The 12,736-nt window shown below is 53.9% G+C and overlaps 1 protein-coding gene and 1 pseudogene across 7 annotated transcripts in view; both read right to left on the bottom strand.

The window, feature by feature from the left end:
* ATP2A3 (ATPase sarcoplasmic/endoplasmic reticulum Ca2+ transporting 3) overlaps positions 1-12,736 on the bottom strand; it is a 39,651-nt gene that overhangs the window by 1,958 nt on the left and 24,957 nt on the right. For 2 of the 7 annotated variants that reach the window (XM_016138825.2, XM_016138824.2), the window contains 4 exons: positions 9,598-9,731; positions 9,054-9,171; positions 8,392-8,509; positions 4,339-5,278 (listed from right to left, as the gene is read on the bottom strand). In XM_016138825.2, coding sequence (XP_015994311.1) covers positions 5,262-5,278; positions 8,392-8,509; positions 9,054-9,171; positions 9,598-9,731 — 387 coding nt within the window. In that variant the 3' untranslated portion in view covers positions 4,339-5,261. Of the gene's footprint in view, positions 1-4,338; positions 5,282-6,995; positions 7,798-8,391; positions 8,510-9,053; positions 9,172-9,597; positions 9,732-12,736 lie in introns of those variants that run through there. The other 5 variants (XM_016138821.2, XM_016138820.2, XM_016138823.2 and 2 more) reach the window with 4 other exon arrangements.
* LOC118604649 lies at positions 10,870-10,993 on the bottom strand (annotated as a pseudogene).

Here is a 12,736-nt window from a genome sequence, read left to right as displayed (position 1 = left end):
TCTGTGTCCCACTCCACCCACACTTCCCTGACAGGCACACCACATTCAGGAGGGCAGCAGGTGCTAAACGAGGTCAGGAGTGGGGAGAACGGGAGGAGAGGGGAGGAAGTCAGGCAGTCATTCTCTAATCTGTGTCTGTCTCTTTCGTATCATTACTACGACCTCTTCCTTCTCCTCCTCTAAGGAGCTACGCTTGCTGACAGACATATGGACTGATAGACAGAGGGCCTCCCCGTCTGACTAAATTTAGTAGCTCTGTGGAGCATGGAGGGGGTCTGTGCCCATCCTGGAGGTCAGCCCAGACCCTCGAGGGGATGGGCACAGGTTCCAGTGGGTCTCCTTATCCACTCAGACTTGCCTTGGGTACATACATGTGCTCCTGTTACATGTATGTTCTGATCCCGACACTCAGAGAATAGACTGGCAAGGAGGACTATCTCGTTTGGGGTTATCATCACATCCAAAGCGTGCCCAAAAGGAAAAGAAACAAAAGCAATTACAGTCCTCTTCCCAAATTCTTTTCTTGCTAATAACTCCACAAGGCAACTGATAGGGTCAATGTCTCTTTCGCTAGTTCTAAGATGCATCTTTCCATCTGAGGCCTGTGTTTTCCTGCCCCTAGCCACAATTCCAGAATCCAAGGGACAGATACCTGTACTTTGTTCAAAGCAGTGTGGGGAGCAGAAGTGGCCAGGGCAGGGACCAGAGTTTACAGGGAAACAGGGCTTTCACACTCAGTAGGTTTTCTTTATAACAGCCCTGTGAGGTAGGTACTAGAATCCCCATTTTACAGATAAAGAAACTGAGGCTCTGGAAGTTGAGTGCCTTGCCCAAGGTCACACAGAGAATATGCTGGTGGCCGGAAAAGAGGCTCCCCAAAGTCTGAGAGCTTGGCCCAGAGCCCACCCCAAGACTCCAGCACTTGAATGTCGCCAAACCTGCCTTATAAGCCCAAAGGCCGGATGGCCGGCTTCGGTACTGGGCCGGGCCTTGTAGGGAGACAAGGCAGTGCTGCCAAGCACTCAGCCCCAGGACAGCCTCCTCTGTCTAGCTAAATTTAGTGGCTCTGTGGAGTGTGGAGGGGGCCTGTGCCCATCCTGGAGGCCAGCCCAGGCCCTCAGGAGGTCGGCACAGACTCCATGGGTCTCCTTAGCCACTCGGAGTTCCAAGGTTGTAAGAGCCACACCTCTGCCTGCAGTGTTCGGTCCTACCCACCTACCCTCACCCCCCCCCCCCACCTTCTGTGCCTCTCTTGGTGTCCCAGGGACTCACTCAATGCCACCCAGCCCCTCAGATACCAGTTAGGCCCTGGGCCAGCCTAACAGACTCTGTCTAGGGGAAGTCGGGGAGTAGACATCCAAGGTGTTGCCACAACAGTGGTCCCCAGGGTTGGCTTCTCCCCATTGCCCACATCTTGTACTGCTTCTCTGGCCTCTTCTATTACCCCATGATGAGCCAGGACTGGCTGGAGCCCCTCCTCAAAAGTATCTGAGGCATCACCGCCCCCCACCCCTACCGGTTCTCCTCCTTCTTTAGGGCTGTTTCCTTTGGGTCCTCAGCCTTATGCTTCCCCTGAAATGTGGGGACTCCTTAGTGGCTTAGGTCTCCACCCTTCAAACACTTAGCACCCCTTAGGAGGCTCATTTCCTCCTGACACCTCTACACCCACATAGCAGCTGTGTGCCCACCCACCTCCTCTGACTCCTTTTCTTCTAAATCAAACTATATAGAGGTATAATTTACATACAACAAAGTGTACGCATTTTAGGTACAGTTTGATGAGTTTTGACAAATGTATGTAACTACCCCCCTGAATTCATCACCCTAGAATATTCCTTCCTGCTCGTTTGCCGTCAACCTTTCTCCAACCCCCAGTCCCGGCAATCTGCTTTTGTTGCTTCGAATTTGTTTTGCCTTTTCTAGAACTTCACGGAGGTGGAATCACACAATATGAACTCTCTTTGTGTCTGGCTTTTTTAACTCAGCACCAGGGTTTTAAGCATCATCCATGCTGCTGCATATATGGGCATGTTCCTTTTTATTGCGGAGGAGTATTCTGTTATACGAACACACTGTTGTTTCTCCGTCCTTCCTCCATCGATGGACATTTGGGCTGTTTCCATTTGGGGCTATAATGAATAAAGCTGCTATGCACACTTGGGTTCAGGTCTGTGTGAACATTATATCTTCATTTTCTGTTTTTGACTCTCCATTTCCTCCAATGTGGCCTGAACAGGGTTCTCCTTACCTCCTAAGGGATGTAGCATGGGGGCTTGGGGAGCGCAAAGTCCTGAGGGGGCAAGGGGAGGCCATGGGTGTTTTGGCAGCTGTCACCCCTGAGCCAGTGGAAAGTGTGCCGGGGCTTGCCCTGGAATTCCCTCCTGCCCCTGGCAAGCGGCAGTGAGGTGGGAAAACTCTGTTTTCCTTGGCCGCTCCATCTTGGCCTGCTGGGCTCCATGCTGGGGGCTGGACAAGGCTGGACTCAAGCAGGCCTGGCTGTGAGCCTCAGCAACTGCTGGGAGAGCCGGGGCCAGCTCACCTCCTACGCAAGCCCCCTGGGCCCATGCTAGCTCCATGTCCTGCCTATCTGCCACGAGGCCAGCCAGATGGCCAGACTCTCAGAAGGCCTTGGGAACCTCACCTGTGAGATGGAGGCCTAAACCTTGCCCGGTCCATCTCATGGAGCTGGGTGAGTACCCTGAAGATGAGGAGGATGACAAGGTTTTTGTGGTCTTAAAGTCTTGTAGAAGGGAGAACCTTTCTGCCCAGTCCTGGCTCTTCTGTGAACTATGTGTCAAATCCTGCCCTCCATCCCCGCTCCAAATAAACCCTGGGAGCTCTTATGGGTGGGCCATGTCTCCTCCAGTCATATCTGGCTTCATGGATGTGTGACCTATGCAGTCACACAGGGCCTTGTACTCAGAAAGGCCATGTTTGGCTTAATGCTCTGTTATTGTTATAAAATTCTTAATTTTAGACAAGGGGCTCCACATTTTCATTTTGCACTGAGCCCTGCAAATTATGTGGTCAGTCCTGCCCCTGTGGGCAAGGCCTGCATTCCCTTCCCAGGGTGGCTGGTTAGAGTATTAGATACAAAACCTTCACGAGTGAGTCTTCACTCCAGAGGGTAGCGACAGGAGCGGGGCGGGGGCATGGCTATTCCATTCCCAGATCCCCCCCTCCCAGAGGGTAGGGTCACCTGGGGAAGTCAGGAGTTAATCTCAAGCAGCCTGGCAAACGCCTCTGGACAGTGTGAGCTGAGGGAAGCCTTGAGAAGACACATTTGAGCTGGACCTGGAAGGAAAAGTGGATAGCAACCCAGAGTTTGAAGAGAGGGAAATAAAGCAGGAGAGAAACCTCAGGAAGATATAGCACCCACAGAACAGCCAGGAATGGGGACCCCTCCATGGAATACAAGGGGCCCCTGATCTTCAGGCTACAGGCCCAGCCCTGCCCCAGGCCAAGTCATGAGGCCCTCCCAGGGCGTTTCTTCAGCCGTGACATGTGAATTGTAATATGTATAAAGGCCTCTGAACACACGCATGGCGTGTCAAGTGCTGTCCCTGGGAGACACAGGCAGTGGTGCCTCTGCCTTTTAGACTTGGCTCAGGAAGTCAGTGCCTCTCCTGCATTTGGTATGGGAGGAAGACAATCTTTGGCTGGCGGTGTGGGAACCTCAGACTTTTGCTCGCGTTTCCTGGGGTAGAGGTGAGTACCCCAGGTAGACACCAAATGAGCAGACGGTGGAACCACTCTCCAGCAACACAGACGCTGACAGTCCTCTGGTGCCCCAGGCACTCGACCTTTATTTCTCTATCAAACTGCATGTCTGCAGATGGGTACAGGGTCCTGCCCCACCCCTCCCACTAAGATCTCCCTTCCCCCAGCAGGAAAACAGAGAATGTCTGCTTACACCAGGAAGACCCTGCCCAACTCCTTTTCTCTTACAGTCCCTCCGGAACCCGCGAGCCAGAGGAGGGAAGAAGGGTAGATGAAGGAGCCATGGGCCCTGGAGCCCATTTGTCTGTAAGGCAGGCTGAGGGGGTTTTGATTCTGGGGACCAGGACAGGGATGTGAGTCTTGATTTACATATAAAATAATCACTTTGTACACTCTGTAGGAAGGGCAAGGACACACAGTCATTTCCTCACTGCTTTCTTCTACAACTAATTTTTGCCAAAGGGTCAAAAGCTGAGTTAAGAGAACATTTCTGTCCATCAAATGTTTTTTTCCTATCGTCTGACATGATCCACATGGACACACATTCCTCCAGCAAGAAGGGAGGGAGAGGAAGTCCCCTTACGTAACTAGACATTCTGAGTGACATCCTTTCAGCTCATGGGTGTGTGGGGCTGGGGGCAAAGAGTGAGACCGAGTCCAGGGACTCAGAATCACCCAGCCATGTAGACCTCGAGATGGTCAAGCGTGGGGTTGGGGTGGTAGGACACAGTGGTCAGAAACCCAAGGATGTCTAGGGTTTCAGGTGCCAGACACACAGAGGGCCTATCTGGCCCCTGCTTGGCATACCAGGCAGCATCGAGAGGGCATGCCTCCTTTGCTTAGGGAAGGAAAATGAGTCTAGAAGTGAGCCGAGCAGAGAGAGGCAGGCTAGCTGTCTCCTGTGAAAGAGGGTCCTCGCCCAGTCCCCTCCCCCATTCCTGTGTCCCTCTCTCTGACCCTTCAACTCCCTGCATATATAAACAGAAAGAGGCTCAAGTCCTCATAAGCCAACTCTGTGGAAGCAGAGGAGCAGAGGGGGGCTGCCCACACTTGCTGTGCACAGCTGGACCCAGATGTCCCCCTTCCCATCCCCAGCTGACCAGGCCCCAGACCGGGCTCTGAGATCAGCGGCGAGAATGGTCTCCAGGCATCCTCCGTCGGCACAGAGGCTCTGGTTACCAAATAATACCCAGCCTCCAAGCAAGCGGGAGCAGGCTCCAGAATGTGCTCATGGATTTGGGGGTGTAGGGCTCTGTAACTCTAGATAAGCTGCCAACTCTGGTTTCTGGGCAGGCCCCTCCCAAGCCAGAAATTCAGGGTTGAACTTCCCAGGAGAGCCCCAGAGACATGAGGCACAGAGCTTCCAGGCAGATGGAAGTGGGCATAGCGACCCCGGGACTGGCTCTGGGGGTGGCCATTCCAGGCTCAGTAGGGCCCGGCGAGCAAGCAGGTGAGCATGGTAGCAGGGCAGGGAGTGGGGCGAACACTTGAGCACCATCAGCCTGAGGTACACACTGGAGGCTCCACTCAGCTCTGAGCACTCACTTCCGGTCCTTTTCTTCTGGAAGAAAAACCCGAGGGTATGTTATGATGTATGAGAGCACACTTCCAGGCTGGCTCCTTCTGGCCCTTCCCGTCACCATTTTCCCAGGGCAGCCCCACTTTCCCATGACAACACTCGGTAGACCCCCAGCCCCTCTGCATCTCCTGAGCTGCAGCCCCACGTATCCGGCTGCAGCCCCATGTATCCAGCTGCAGCCCCACGTATCCGGCTGCTGCCCAGACACATTCCCCTGGTGTCCCCAGGCCCCTCTGCATCTCCTGAGCTGCAGCCCCACGTATCCAGCTGCAGCCCCATGTATCCAGCTGCAGCCCCACGTATCCGGCTGCTGCCCAGACACATTCCCCTGGTGTCCCCAGGCCTCCTGCACTTCACTGCTTCCATCAAGCCCCCAGCCTACCCCAATGCAGTCTCCTCATGTTTTTAGTTTGAGGAACCACCGCCCAGCATCGTGAGGTCCAGAAACCATGGCATCTGTGACGCCTCCATCCCATATACCCAGGCCCGTGGATCTCACCACCTACATCTCATGAACTCGTCTCTTTCTCCACTGCCCACTCAGGCCTCAAGGCCTCTGAGCCCTGCCCTCGGCTTCCGTCTTACCTTACCGTCACCCTCCTGTCCCTGGCATCACACTGCAAATCCAGCCCATCATCCCCTTCGATGGTTCCCACTGTCCTCAGAATAAAGTGTAAGCCCTCCTGTATCTTGGACCTTCCTAGATCTGTCCCTACTCAGCCTCTCCAGGCTTCTCCTCCTCTCAGCCCAGCTCACAGACCTCTGTCTGACAGCTGCTCAGCCACACCTGGGGAGAGCCAGGGGGTGGGGCAAGAGGATCCCCCCAACCCCCTGGGGCTGACCCAGCATCCACAGTTCTCCCCAGGACACATCCCTCATAAATCACAGGGAAACCACGAGCATCAGGCCTCAGAAAAACTTCCCTAAAAGGCCACCAGACTGGCTTGGGAACATAACAGGGTCCTGTCTCTCACCCCCGCCCCGTCCGGTTAGGAGGCCCCAGGGACTGCAGCTGCACAGGGCAGAGCTGTCTGGGCTCCCAGGGACTGCAGGGCACCTCCCTTTAAAGCCACACCTCCCTGGGACTATGGTCAACATCTCAGGTTAATGGTGGAGGTGAAGGTAGAGGTGGGACCAGCTCTCCCCAGGCTGGGACTCAGCAGGTCCTCTCCTGACCATCTCAATGCAGCTCACCAGCCTCCTTGCCTTTAGTCACACCCCATCCCGTCTATCCTCCATGGTCACCCAAGTCTCTCTTATACTTCCACCCTTCTGTGGCTCCCATACCCTGAGGATAATATCTAGGGTCCTTATCTTGGCATTTGAGGCTCTTGCTTCCCCTCTCTATCCTGCACTCCAAGCCCCAGCCCCACTAAAGATGCCAAGCCATGCTCACCTAGCCCCTCCTTCTCCATGAGGCTCCTTCCCCCCTCTCAAACCTCTGCTCAAACCTCACCTTTTCTAGAAACCACCCTAACCCAGCCCCAGCCTTTCTAACTTGCCGCATCTTGCAAGGAGCCGCTTCCCCCGCCCAGGCCCGGGCCCCTCCACTGACCAGCAGCCAGTGCTGGATGGTGCCCAAGACACAGGCTTTCCTTGCTGGCCAAGAAATTTTCCTACTTTTAAGTTTTTTCAAGAAAATGTCCTGAACAACCCCCCACCAATCCCCGCCCCCCCCCCGCCCCCCACCGCCGCTACCTTGGCAATTGTGGCCACTTAGGGAAGGCTCTTGAGGAAGACAGAGAAGCTGCCCCAGCCTCCCACGTCCCCAGAGGTCTGGCTTCACAGGTGAGTCAGTGTGGTCAAGGGTGGCCAGGTGATCTCCTGGTAGACCACCTCTGTGCTCTGGCCAGAGCTGGGGATGCCTTGGGCTCCCATGGATGGAGTTTCAGGCAACAGACTCACTTCCCTGCCTTCACCTCCCCAGGAGTATCCACAAGAGGACAGGTAAGAAAGAACCACAGAGGGGGTCAGAATGCCTTCTCTGGCTCCCCCTACCCTACCCTGTGCCCCAATAGGCCTTGCTTTGGTTGAACAACCCCCTCATAAGCCCCTCACTCACACATGCCAGGTTTCCCCCTCTGGACAGACCTGCGGTGGGCCAACTTCTCCAAAGAGAGCGAGGAGGACGACTTGTTTCAGCCTTTTTAATAAGATAAAGTATTTGCGGCACCCAGGAGGGCTGGCCAGCGTGGGAGATGGGGGCCGATTGATTGCCTTGGCCCCTGTGGAATGACAGGCATGGGATCTATATATAGCCCCCAGGCACCCTCCCCTGGGGCTGAGATACATTCCTGCCAGAGGTGGCTCTGAGGGACCCAGCTGCCCCAGCACAGGCCTCAGCCATTGCTGGGCCTAACCTGGGACTTTGTTGTAGTGGCCTTGCCAGGGCTCCACCTCCCAGGAACCAGTTTCTCACCCCTGCTTCCTCCCTCTCTGGGCCGCTCTGACAATGATAAAGATGCTGCAGCGCAGAATCACCCACTCTCTGAGAGCCCCTGAGGAAGGCAGGCAGATGGATGCCATGACCCAGGCTGCTTCTCTACACACTGGCCCCCTCCCCAACCCCTGCCATTCTCTGTCCCCCATTCTAAGTTAAGGCAGAGCCAGAGCTGTGAACACAGAAACAGAGACCCCTCCGCCAAACTCCACCCACCCACAAGATGACACCAAATTGGCCAACACGGTGTGGTCTGGGGTCTGGGAAGTTGGTCAGTGGCTGCCTACTCCATGCCTGGGAGACTGTCCTGAAAATGCCTGGATAAAGACAGGCCAGATTCACAGAAGTCAGAAGCCTGGGAGGTCCGGGCCCAAGGAGGGCACAGCAAGCTTAGCCATGCAGGGTTGGTGGCAGTGAGGAGGGTAAGGCAGCATGGCCCCGAGCAGTGCTCCTGCTGGCTGACCAGCGAGTCCAGGGCCCTGGCCCCTACGGACACCTCAGGTCACAGCTACCAGAGCCCCTTAAGGTCCTCTACTTGGTGACCTAGGAGCACCTCACCCCACAAAGACAGGGATAATGACACTGGCGCCGGCCCTCTGTAGCCTGAGAGCAGAGGCGGGCAGGGCAGGAGGGGCTGGGGCCTCCCACTCACCATCTATGTGGTTCCGGGACAGGTACTTGAGAGCCTCATCAAGCAGGATGACAGGCAGAGATATCTGGAGCACCACTACCCACTGGCGCCCACTCAGTGGGGTCACTTGGAAAATGAGCTGGAGGGAGAAGGTTTGGTTAAAGGAAGGACTGCCCAGTGCCCTGCCATTTACCTGCTTCATCACCAAGCCATAATGGACTCTTGGTGAGTGTGTCCAAGATGTCCCTGGAGGTCCCACCTCCAGATCTTTATCCACCCCACCTCCTCTGCCTGAAGTACTCTCCCCAGCTCTCACTCACAGGACCGAGCCCCATTGGTCCTGGTGGGAGGTGGGAGAGATTCTGCACTGGGAAAGAGTGGAGTCATTCTTCCTGCCCCAGCCTGGGGAGAGTCCCCACCTCTTCTGCTCCCCAAGTCTAGGGACTCCTGAGGTGTGGACACATCTGGAGGATGGTGGCTACCCAGGGTCCGAGCATAGGCTGCATATAGTGAGCACCTCCGAACCTCCCCCACCCCTACCCCTGCCCGGATCCTCCAGGGGTTCTCAATTCAAAGGGGCCCAGAAAGGCCCAGCAACTAGCCCTGGGATTTATGTCAGAGGAGGATTTGGACTCTGTCACCCAGGAGCCAGGGAAGGGGAGTAGGGCAGGAGGGTGACTCACGGGCAGGGGCGGCACCAGCAGGATGAGGAAGTGCAGAGCCATGGACATGGCCACAGCTGCCAGCAGCCAGGGGTTCAGCCAGGGCGGCATCCGCAGCAGCGATTGGTTCTCCGAAACGCTGCAAGGACACAGGGCACTCACCTAGGGCCAGGATGCATACAGGCCCTGCTGTGGGTACTCATCCGCCCTCCAAGTGGAGGTGCAGGCCTGAGCCTCAACATTCCCCTAATTGGGTCGAAGAGCTAGAGCACTTCTGGGAGGCTAGCACAGCCAGGAAGGGTGTCACAGTTGCCCACTCAGCCTCCAGGGGCCTGTCCTGTCCCATTTCCCCATTTCTCTTTCTCTCAGGCCCAATCTTGGCCCTTATATTTCTTAGACCCCAATCTTGGCCCCCATTGTCCCCTGGCTCCCAATTCTGGCCCTACGGACTGTCAGACCCCAATCTTGGACCCCCTGACCCTCAGACCCCAATCCTGGATATCTCGAACCTGATTCTAAGCCCCACTCCCTTACCCCCAGCTCCCAGTCCCTCTGCCCAGCCCACCTGTTGAGGGCGTTGCACATTTCAATGGTCACCAACACAGACAAGGCCATGGTCGTGGGAAAGCGTGACTCGAAAACCTCACAGTCAATGCCAGCAAAGAGTGGGTTGTCCTCGGAGCACTTCAGGAAGTTCCTCTGCGGGAACCATGGTGGGGTTGGGTGGGGTCGCAGAGAACAGCAGTCAGAGGAGGGGCCAGTGTATGGGAAGAGGGAAGCCTCACCATACCCGTGGCCCACATCTGAGGACTCAATACACAACCAGTGAGCTGAGAGAGGGGTGCTACCCCAGGATGGGGGCAGATGGCCTGCACTGTGCCAGGGAGAAAGACTGTTCTGGGGCAGGGGTACCATGGGACAGAGGGAGAGCAGCTGGCATCAGGCTGGGGAGGATAGGAAGGGGTCCTGGGATCAGGGAGAGGGTCCAAGATTTTCCCTGAAAGTGCACGGAGAGAGTGGGTAGGCTGAGTATTGGAGGTTTGGAGGTACAGGAGTGGAAATGATTGAGACCACTAAATAAGTAAATGCATATGAAACCAATCATAAAATTATGCTTGAAATAAAATTCACCTTTGATGGGTAGAAGATGAAGGCTACACGTGTTCTATGCACCATTGTTAAATTAAATTCCATTCATACCTCTTTCCATGTCTGCGTTGAAATCAAACTCTGCAGACTTGTCTTTTGCTTGTGACATAAACTAAGGAAACGTCAGCTGTGGGCTTACTACAGTTTCTTAGTAATTAACAAGAAACTCTCAGAACTAGATAAGAAAGTGGCTCTCAGAACTGAATAAGAAAGTGGTTCTCGCCCCTCATGCCCCAGGGGAAATCTCTTCCTGCTCCTAAATCTCGAACACAGAATCTTGTTGTGACAAGAAGTTGAACCGAGGCCATGTGTGAGAACTTCCGTCTTGTTCTCTTCTGCATCATGGGATGAATGTGAACATACATAACTGCTAAATAGCTCTGTTTTCCTGTAACATAAATCTGTCTTCTGGAGTCTCATCTGAACTCAGAGATCTTTTAAGCTAAGGGTTTTTCTAAACGGAGTCTACATCTGTAAAAATAACCCTCAAAGAGAAACCTATAAAACAACCGGCTGTCTTTCTGTCCAGTAAATACCTTCGTTTTCACACACTGCATAACTCGGAGTAAGGTGACTTTGGCCAGAAGGGGCTGCTAGCACTTTCCAGTTCTTTCTCATGCAGGACGAAAAATTATAAACTATAGCTTGGCTAGATTTCTTTTTATTTATTTGTTTGTTTGTTTGTTTATGCCTACAGCACCTGGTCTTCCTAGGTGGTCTCCCATCCAAGTACTAACCGGGCCCGACCCTGCTTAGCTTCTGAGATCAGATATTGGGACATCGGGTTTATTCAGGGTAGCATGGCCGTAGACCATAGACCATGGCTTCACTGGGGCATGAACCCAGGACCTTCTGTGTTTAAAGCAGATGTGCTAACCACTACACTATGGAATCATATCCTAGATTTCTTCTTTTAACAAAAAGATGGAGAATCTTATTTAAATCAACAGTGGGAATTTCTCCAAAAACCAAGTCCTAGAATTTGGGACAAGTACACATCTTTTTACTTGGCAAAGATCATGGAGCAGAGAAAATGTTCTAAACTGAACCCATCCAGGGGCCAAGAGGACCAAATGCTCCTGTTAGTAGTGTCCTTACCATCAGGCCCCATCTCTCAGATCCTAAATAGCCTATGCACACATCTACACACATGCACACGCAGTGTACGCACTTTCCACTCGAGCACGTGAATGCTTACATCCTTATGCATGTGCACAGGGAAGAAATCTGAACAGTATCACATCAAGATATTTCAACAGATCTGTTGCTCTTGCCGTTAATACTCTGCCTGGTTCAGACCCTCTGGGTTTTACTAGTGAGCACCTGCCACATTATATCCCAGGTCATAGGTCACAGTGTGGCCTCCCGAATTCATTAGAAAGTGCTCAGAGCTGGAACTTCTGTCTCCTGGGTTCATCATGAGTCCCTGTGGAAGTGGGAGCCTGCTTCTTTGGGTAAAGCCACTGCTCTGCCTATACACCTTCCTTTTGCCTCTCTGGCTATTTCCTGTTTACCTTAACCCGTAAGGCCCCTCTGGGTTCAATGAACTTAACCAACGCTCACATAGCTCTTGCTATGTGCCAAGTGTTAGTCTAAGCACTTTACAAGTACTGACTCAGTTAATTCTCAATAACTCTGAGGTAGGGACTATAACCCATTTTACAGATGAGGAAACCAATAGAAAGAGGTTAAATAGCCTGTCTAAAGTCAGACAGCTAACACGTGGTAGGACTAGGGTGTGAGCCTGCAGTCTGGACCCAGGCTCCACACTCTGTGTTCTTAACCACCCTGCTGCCTTCTGGCAGCTTATTCCAGGAACCATGGGGCTCTGGGCTCCTCCCTGAGTCTCAGAGACTTTTTTCTGCTGAAGTACTTCTCACCTTGAAATGTGACTGCCCGTATCTATGGTCCTACCCTACCAGACTGTAAGCTCTTTTCAGAAACTGCCTGCTCCATCACTGCCATTGTAATTTGTGCATGGCACACAGTCAGTGCCTAATAGCCGCTACTTGACCAAGCAGATAAAGGAAAAATGGGGTGACCTGAGGACTGTTGGGAAGGTGGCACCAAGGGGACTGTGGGCTGATTGGTAGTGGGTGTGGGATGTGTGCCTGGCACGACCCCCAGGTGTTTGGCTTGGGTAACATGCAGTAAAACTGAGATGGGGATGGAGGAGAGAGGTTACTTGGGAAAAAGACGATTTTGGACTTGATGAGTGCGGTGGGACTGTGTGATATCCCAGAGGAAGTAGCCAGCTGGATAAATGGAGCTGGGCTCAGAAGAAAGGTTGGAGGTGGGGACAGGTCCTTAAGAGATTTGGGAATTGCAGTATAAAAAACGGCAACAGAGACAGGGCTGGAAAAAGACAGCTGCAGGACGGTCAGCACAGCCCCGTCTCCACCCTGCGGCTCCCGCTGGCGCTAAATGAGCAGAGGTGCCTGAGGCTGGTGGGCGCCTTCGGCCAAGGGCTGGGGGCACCAACCTCTGCGATGAGAGCTGAGCCCATGCTCTGCACTGCTGTCCGAAGGGAGAGGGCTGGTGGGTGCTAGGAAAGC

The sequence above is a fragment of the Rousettus aegyptiacus genome, unplaced genomic scaffold (genome assembly GCF_014176215.1).
Source record: "Rousettus aegyptiacus isolate mRouAeg1 unplaced genomic scaffold, mRouAeg1.p scaffold_m13_p_6, whole genome shotgun sequence".
NCBI classification, from domain to species: Eukaryota; Metazoa; Chordata; class Mammalia; order Chiroptera; family Pteropodidae; genus Rousettus; species Rousettus aegyptiacus.
Note: the sequence above shows the minus strand (reverse complement) of the source record. Positions and strands in the feature narration are given on the sequence as shown.